We start from the raw sequence: 8,988 nt of genomic DNA, 5'->3' as shown, positions 1-8,988 counted from the left end.
GTTGTAGGTACAAACTTATTGTGTTTCATTCAAATTGTAATATATTTGTGAAGACATCAGTTTTGAATTGACCATATATCTATAGGGTGTTCCTGAATTGGAGATACAAGTGAAAATGACAGAAAGAAAAAAAAGTCCTTTAACATGAGTCCGCAAACGCTTTGTTTTTGAGATATCTACAGGTGTTAAAGTTCAAGTTTTTCTCTAATAGCACTTTTCCTTTCACAATATATTTCACTTAAATTGGCATAGATATTCCAATTTAAAGTTTTCATGATGTGATATCATAATTTTGAATGCAAATCTACAGGGTGATTTTTTTCTGGAACGACTTATTTTTTTGTGAACCACTGGTAGTTAAGAAAAATTTAAAAAGAAACTCTGGTTCGATCAGTACTACACTTTTTGGTTTGTTGTAGTTTTGTTGTATCTGCAATCGATTTCGAGAAAAAAATTCAAACAGCTCTCTATAGTAATTTTCCGAAAAATCCAAATTATTATAAAGATTCCGTTAGGTAGCTGTGATAAATTAATTAATTATAAGTTTTGGTACTTATTTACCAACTCTGTAGAGAAGATTCATAAGGATTCGATAAACTGGTTAAGCATCACAAAAAATTTGGACTACAAGAAACACTGTATCTCGATAACAAAGCGTTTGCGGGCTCATGTTTATGGGCCATTTTATTTTTTAAAATACCCACAGAATCTATCATTTTCCTTCGTAACTCCAATTCAGGAACACTCAGTATAAGATGAGAACAATCGAATTGGTAATAAAAAAAAATTATTTCGAGTAATTTGGTTCAATCTTAGTTATCAAATCTTTTATCTCACATTATAGATATGAGCAAACAATGTCGTCAAAACATTTTTTTTCGTTTATCCCCCAAGAAAAAAAAAGATCTACGCCCTTGTAGTCGAATGGATATCTCGGCTGTTTACATCTGAATATGCGACCGGGGCGGAGAAATCCGCCTGCCTACATTTGTATGCAACTGGCAACCATAGATAAGCTGGCAACAGTGGCAACTGAGTCCACTTCCACTACTACAGGGTCAACGGGCCGAGGCGCGGCGGAATCATCCGACGGATTGCTCAGCTAACGTATTTATCCGTTAGTGCGACCCGCCCCGCCTCAGTGAACTCGGGTCTGACGTCTGTAGCAACGCAGTGACGGAATTACGAAAATATAGAGGATAATTCGGAGATAAAAGAGAGAATGAATGAGGAGCTATTAATCTCTATTATAGAAAGATATCCAGAACTGTATGATACTGCAGATAGCAGGTATCATGATGAATTCAGAAGGAATAAGATTTGGGAAGAAATAGGCAGTATGATGAAAGAAAATCGTAAGTGTATTTAGTTTAGAATTATATTATTCATTCTACATTTTGTAATCCTCCTCTCACAACATATAGCTTTGTAACGACAAAGAAAATTAAGTGTATTTAGAATTATATTATTCATTTTACATTTTGTAATCCTCCTCTCACAACATATAGCTTTGTTTTTTTTTAGATAAAAATAATGCTTTGAATTTATTCCATATAAGTATTTTTGATAATATTGTTAATTTAACTAATAAAGAATGCTACGCGTTACTTTATGAGCACACACAAAACTATTGTGTTTTTGTCCACCCTGTACCAATTGGAATCAACATTTTCATTCACATTTTTGGAATCAACTCACCTAGACTAGGTAATCGGAAAATTGGGACAAAATGGGGGTGTTCTATTTAAAAAAAATTACAGTGACGTCATTACTCGAAAGTAATTCACCCTGTATATTAGATTATTATTTTAAAATACGGTAAATTTAAATCAAAAATCGACGTGTTTCAGGATTATTTCTCAAAATGGTCTGTTTTGCTAAAAATAAATTTGTTCCATACTTTACGGACACAGTGTATATTATAATGTGTGTTGAAATTTGATAGGATCGGAAGTCAGATGTAGACAACCAGAAAACGAAATATATAACTGAAAACAATGCTGTAATGAGTTCATTACAGCACAGTTTTTAGTACTGTACTGAACTGATTGCGATACTGAAATAGAATAATTTAATTAATTGGCTTGCAATGTAAAAATTTTATCGTCAGAATTTTTACCAAGGCCACCAATATCCACGATTAGAAACTTATAATCAGGGCCAACCTTGACCAGCAGAACTATAGAAAAAGTTTTTTTATGACAGAAATAATCAGATGGATTATTATTCGTCTGGACATTCGTCGAACGTTTTCCTTCCAAGGCTTTAACACAATTTGGAAAATTCAATTTTTCCCAAAATTAGTCAGCTATCTTTTTCCATTCACTTTCATATGGTGGTGTAATTTTCATTTTATTCCATATTGCAGTGCAAGTCTCATAAATAATACTTCATACAGTTTTTTCTCCTAAGCATTGACCGAAATGAGTTTCCAGCAGCCAAAAATCTGAAATGATAATATAAATATGAGCATTTGGCTATGGAATACTAATATTCATTGTTTACGGCGCTAACTGACTTAGAAATTAACATGATATAATTAGTCCGGTCAATTTAGACATTCGAAGTTACATAAAGTCCCAACAAGCTGAATTTCTGTGAAGTTGTTCAAAACATAATTATAATCAATGTCTAGAAGTTCCCCATCATTCCCCTGTAAGGAAAAAATTTAATTCAAGGTCAAAGGTCAAAAAAATGAGTTTTTCGCGATTTTCAGCAAAACTGTGAGTTTTATCATAAAAGTATCCGAGACAAAAATTGTAGATCATAAAATTATCTATAAAAAATGTATCAATACTTTTTTTCTTACGAGCCACCGTTTCTGAGATATAACGATTCAAAAAGTTATAAAAGTTGTTATCGTCATAATATGCACACGTTTCCACGCCACCTATGAGGTAGTGTACTTGGCGCGTTTTTTTAATGTGGTTTCCCCAGTAGGCCTACTCCACGGGTCAGTTGTGATCCTGTTTAATGTAAAACTATTGCAAAATAACGGAAATTTTCAAAGATTGGGAAAGATAAAAGCGATGTAAATGAAAAAAAAGTGTTGAAGTTTATTCGTCTTATTCGTAAGTTTCAAATTCTTGTTCTTCTTCTTGATCTTCTTCTTTTTCTTCTTCTCCTGCTTCTTCTTCATCTTCATTTTGGATGCAAGTAAATTGCGTCAATAGCGATGTATCGCATGATACTTCGTCGGAGTCAAACGAATCCTCGATTGTTTGTGATTCAATATTAGAGCACGACCGGCCTTGACAATTTGTGCATGCCAAAGAAGACACATCGCTATTGACGCAATTTACTTGCATCCAAAATGAAGATGAAGAAGAAGCAGGAGAAGAAGAACAAGAAGAAGAACAAGAATTTGAAACTTACGAATAAGACGAATAAACTTCAACACTTTTTTTTTCATTTACATCGCTTCTATCTTTCCCAATCTTTGAAAATTTCCGTTATTTTGCAATAGTTTTACATTAAACAGGGTCACAACTGACCCGTGGAGTAGGCCTACTGGGAAACCACGTTAAAAAAAACTACCTCATAGGTGGCGTGGAAACGTGTGCATATTATGACGATAACAACTTTTATAACTTTTTGAATCGTTATATCTCAGAAATGGTGGCTCGTAAGAAAAAAAGTATTGATACATTTTTTATAGATAATTTTATAATCTACAATTTTTGTCTGAGGTACTTTTATGATAAAACTTATCGTTTTGCTGAAAATCGCGAAAAACTCATTTTTTTGACTTTTGACCTTGAATTAAATTTGTTCCTTACAGGGGAATGATGGGGAACTTCTAGACATTGTTTATAATTATGTTTTGAACAACTTCACAGAAATTCAGCTTGTTGGGACTTTATGTAACTTCACTCTGATTTTTTGGTCTAAATTGACCGGACTAAATCGAATATAACCTATAACCTGCACAGAAAGTCTTATGTTGAATTATTACAAACATTTAAAGAATCTATCCAGTAGTTCCCGAGGTCTAAGGGATAATACGAAAAAACGAAAAATGTTTTCTCTCCATATATTAAGTATTGTATGAAACATTTTACCTTTTTTCAGCTGAAAATTGTAGAGTGCGATGGAAAAGAATAAGGGACAATTATCGTCGAGCAAAGAGTCTTCGGGTCACTAAAAGCGGTCAGGCAGCAATCAAACAGAAACCCATTAGATACGAAAAGGAATTAGCTTTTATTTGTCCTTATATTTCCTTCAAAAACCCTGACAAATTGAAGAATATTACATCGTTAGTGAGCGACGATGAAGTCCAATCAATATCGCCCCCATCTACACCAACCTATAAAAGAAAAACAGCAAGGAATACACAGTCGAATACATCGACACAAGCACTTTCACACATTGAAAAAAAATTCAATAGAAAGGAGTCTACAATAGTTGATTTTTTTACAAATATGGGGCGAACGGTGGATTCGTTTCCAGAAGATATTCAAATAAGGGTCAAAAGCTCAATTTTCAAAATTGTAAACGAAGCTGAAATGGAGGTCTTCGAAAGAAAAAAGAATGTACCGCCTGCAGGTGCTCAGCAGATTCAAATTTTAGCACCTTCAGAAAAATTTTTGCCTACTCTGTCAAGTGGAATCAAATCAGAATCAAATCTATAAGGAAAATTTCTATGGGCCGAGCGAAGACATGAATATGAACGAATATGTTATAGTATTTTTTCTTATCTTTGAAAATTATTGTTGATCTCCATATTTTTTTTTTTGTATATCGAGAATAAATGTTATTTTTACTTGTGTTCTTTTATTCCTATTCTTTTACGTTTGAAAATTAAGACACATGCCACTCAACAAAAATTGATACCGAATATTTGTATCTATATAACGACGGATCCAGGGGGTAAAAGGAGTAATAATTTTTTTATATTAAAATTTTGATATCCATTCTTCTGGATCCACCCCTGTTAATAAATATTCGTTTCAAGTCTTTTTAGGTGAAATGGGTATGGTGTCATATCAGATAGGCGAACATTTACAAATGTATATAGAATTAATTATCACCGGTTTCTAGAGGAGGATTTGGCGATTTGCCCATATTGCAAGAAGAAGCACGCATTTGAAAACCGATGGATGGGCCGTGGCGGACCCCAACCATGGCCCCCTAGGTCCCCAGATTTAAATAGTTTGGACATTTTTTTATGGGGAAATCTTAAGAGTTTCCTGCGATTTAATAAGAAATACTGAAGGTACATCTCAAAGAGTGCGCGACAATATGAGGAAAAGAGCTGAAGCGTGCTCCCTTCAATGTGGAGGGCATTTTCAATAACTTATCTAGTTTCTAGTTCTATTTTTTTCACAAATTAATTTAATAAGAGACGATTTATGTACAATTTTCATTAAATGATTAATAGTAGGTATTGCTTTTTTAAATATTACGATTCGTTTATTAGTTATCTTGTTGTTGTTGTTAAATAAATGTTATGTCATATTTCATTGAAAGTTTAAAAGTAAAATTATTTCAAAAAGAACATTCTTTTAACAACATTATTTACACAATCCTGTGATTGTGGCCACTGATTGATAACTAAAAACTACATTTTCTTTGACATCTTTCACAAAAGAAATCTCGATTTCAACCAGTGCCGATCAATTAACATAGCCCCAAATATTATTTAGACAGTCAGTGGCACGCTACTGACTTTTCTTAAAATAAAAAAAATGAAATCTGATGTATTCGATTATGAGCAAATTTGATCTCTTGAAATTTTTTAGTTCGACGTACGCCGGGTTTTTTCTAAAAAAATAAAATCTACGTATGTCTTTGCATGGTGATATTGTCATATGTGTGTATCGGGTGTTTTTTTTTCGAGGTATATAACTTTGAGTTGACATTACTGTTCAAGATGGCGAGCGATTTAACAGCTGTTAAGTGATTTATTCTCAGTTTGGTTTGGCAATTCATCATGAATAGACTCACGCCTGAACAACGCTTGCAAATAGTGCAATTTTATTTCGAAAATCATGGTTCTGTGCGGAATACGTATCGCGCACTACGTCCATTTTATCGTCGACAAAATCGTCCATCAGAGCAGTTAATTCGATTAACCATGGAACGTTTTCGCACCACGTTTACTCTTATTGATAACTCGCATCCCTAGAGACGCCGTACGGTGCGTACAGAAGAAACTATTGCTGCTGTAGAGCGTAGCATTGAGGAAGACACAAATGAGTCTATCCGTCATCGAGCACAGGAATTGGATCTATGTCCATCCACTTTATGGAGGATTTTGCGGAAGGATCTTGGTTTGCTTGCTTACAAAATCCAACTCGTGCAAGAATTGAAGCCAAACGATCATCAAGTAAGGCGTAGATTCGTCGAATGGACCCAAAATGAGATTGCCGTTGTTCCCGATTTTCATAAGCGAATTTTGTTTAGCGATGAAGCGCACTTCTGGTTGAATGGCTACGTCAACAGACACAACTTCTGCATTTGGAGTGAAGTTAATCCTCAAGTGTATGTCTAAACACCGTTACATCCAGAAAAATTGACTGTTTGGTGCGCTTTATGGGCTGGTGGAAACATTGATCCGTACTTCTTCAAAAACGATGATGGCCAGAACGTTACAGTTAATGTTGATCGGTATAGAGCCATGATTACTAACTTTTTCATTCCTGAATTGAACAACCATGGTGTCCAGGAGCTGTGGTTCCAACAAGACGGCGCAACATGTCACACAGCTCATGCCACAATCGATTTATTGAAAGACACGTTTGGTGACCGCCTAATTTCACGTTTTGGACCAGTGAATTGGCCTCCAAGATCTTGTGATTTAACACCGCTAGACTACTTTCTGTGGGGCTATGTAAAGTCATTGGTCTATGCGGATAAGCCACAAACCCTTGACCATTTGGAAGACAACATTCGCCGTGTTATTACTGATATACGGCCACAAATGTTGGAAAAAGTCATCGAAAATTGGACTACATCCGAGTCAGCCGTGGCGGTCATATGCCAGAAATTATATTTAGATTGAAATGCCACAAGATTATCTTATTATTCAATCGAATAATCCATCGTTGTTTTATTGCAATTTAAAGTTCTATAGCTCTAAAAAAAACACCCTTTATTAACGATATTGTTATGATCATGCAGAGAAACGGTTGTCATTTTTTTAAGCCAAAACCGTGCATCGGATTAGAAAAAAACAAGTAAACAACATTGGTAAGAAATGATTGGGAATTTCAAAAACAATTTTCATTTCAGGAAAATCTGTGACGTACCAACAATATCTGCCAAAACAGGCAGGTCAAATTACGTACGAACGCCACTGGTGGAAATTAAAAAAAAGTGATACATTAAAAAATGCCTCCGGTATGACTGAAGCATTGTGTTGCATTGCAAAGTATGTGTCTGCCACAGCTTTTAACACGCCTGAAATTTCATTGTGATATCTCAAGACGTTTTGGAAAAATCTAATTTTTACTGTTTTTTTTTTTTATTAAACTGCAGATCGGTAACGAACCGTTTGCGGACCTATCTTTATAAAAACTTTCTTGTATAAAATGACATGGGCAATCAACCTCTTTAATATTGCCGCATCATTTTTAAACACCCTGTATATTCGACTTATTGAAAAACAGATTAATAAATAGCACCCACATCTCCTTATTACCTAATATACCATGATATATAGCTATTTCAGACATTGGCGTAAACAATTTTTTTTTAAATAGCCACCTACTCGATATAAGGTATACCAAACAAATATATATGATAGCTAATTTTATAAATTAATATATAAAATATCTGTTTGATTCTTCTTATAGAAATAATTGCAGTACTAATGTGAGCATATGTAGGTACACCTGGGTTCAATTTTATATTGAAGAATAATAAAATATCTGTTCGATTATTCTTAAAGAAATAATTGCAGTACTAATGTGAGCATATGCACATCGCATAATATGTGAAAAAAAAAATTTTGCCAGTTTATGCGATTACATCAGAATATTTCTTCTTTTATTTCAAAAAACAGATAATAGAAAATAGGGCTTTCTCTCTAGAAAGTCTAGTATAAAATAAAAACACTGCGTTTTTTTGCGGTGTATTCTCTATTACACCGCTCCTCTCCCCATAAAAATATCCTGTCTACGCCAATGATTTTAAATGATCTCCTGAGATGAACTAGACTAATTTTCGGCTGGCATTGAGAATACAAAGCGAATCAATGACAAGTAGGTATCTCAATTATAGTGAATAATTTTATTATAAACGAAATTTCACTGGAATAGAATAAATGAACCTAAAATGAGTCACAGAAAGACGATGATATGCAAATAAAAGCTGCTAAAAGTTTCACTTTTTACCCATATTCTTGAAATTCTCGGATTTACTACCGAAAATGGTGTCTAATGATTGAATCATGAGAAAATCGAAGTAAAAATTAATTCTGTCCAGCCGTCGTGTATCGGTTGTCTCAAATTCTTTGCAGATCTCAGAATTTCTTTTGAGCTAGAAAAAAAAAGAATGACATATTTTTTGATCTCAGAATTCCTTTGAGCTAGAATAGTTATCTATAATACAAGAACAGAAGGCAGGGATATTCTTCAAAATTAGCAAGGTCTCCGGATTTAACACCGTCAGTTTTTTTTTCTTTGGTCACATTTAAAGGACAAGATTTGTCAATTTGAAAATGTGGAAATGTTGGAAAAATTTAACGGTGTTAAATCCGAAGATATTGGTGGCCAAAGAATAAATAAAGTTTATTATTATATTATTATTATTTCAATTATCTGAAGTTGACAGATAATCATAGATACATGGTGGATTTTCCGTGTGAAACCGAAACTTTTGATGGTATTTATAGTTTGATAATGAATTTATATATCATGGCTATATATTTTCGAAAAGGGAAAGAAGGCGATTTCATTTGTTATAAAATTTTTCATGGACTTATGGTTTACATTCGAAAAAACACTTTTGTAATATCAAAACTAATTGCAACAAGAAACAAATCAT

The 8,988-nt window shown here is 33.7% G+C and overlaps 1 protein-coding gene across 1 annotated transcript; it reads left to right on the top strand.

Moving 5' to 3' along the window:
- Positions 1-912: 912 nt before the first annotated feature.
- On the top strand, positions 913-4,762 carry LOC123684150. Its single transcript, XM_045623298.1, has 2 exons — positions 913-1,355; positions 4,072-4,762. The coding sequence occupies exons 1-2, from the start codon at positions 1,223-1,225 to the stop codon at positions 4,629-4,631; spliced, it is 693 nt and encodes a 230-aa protein (XP_045479254.1). The 5' UTR covers positions 913-1,222; the 3' UTR covers positions 4,632-4,762.
- The last annotated feature ends 4,226 nt before the right edge of the window (positions 4,763-8,988 follow it).

This window comes from Harmonia axyridis, chromosome 7 (assembly GCF_914767665.1).
Source record: "Harmonia axyridis chromosome 7, icHarAxyr1.1, whole genome shotgun sequence".
Classification (NCBI taxonomy): Eukaryota; Metazoa; Arthropoda; class Insecta; order Coleoptera; family Coccinellidae; genus Harmonia; species Harmonia axyridis.
This window is presented reverse-complemented; position numbering and strand designations above follow the sequence as displayed.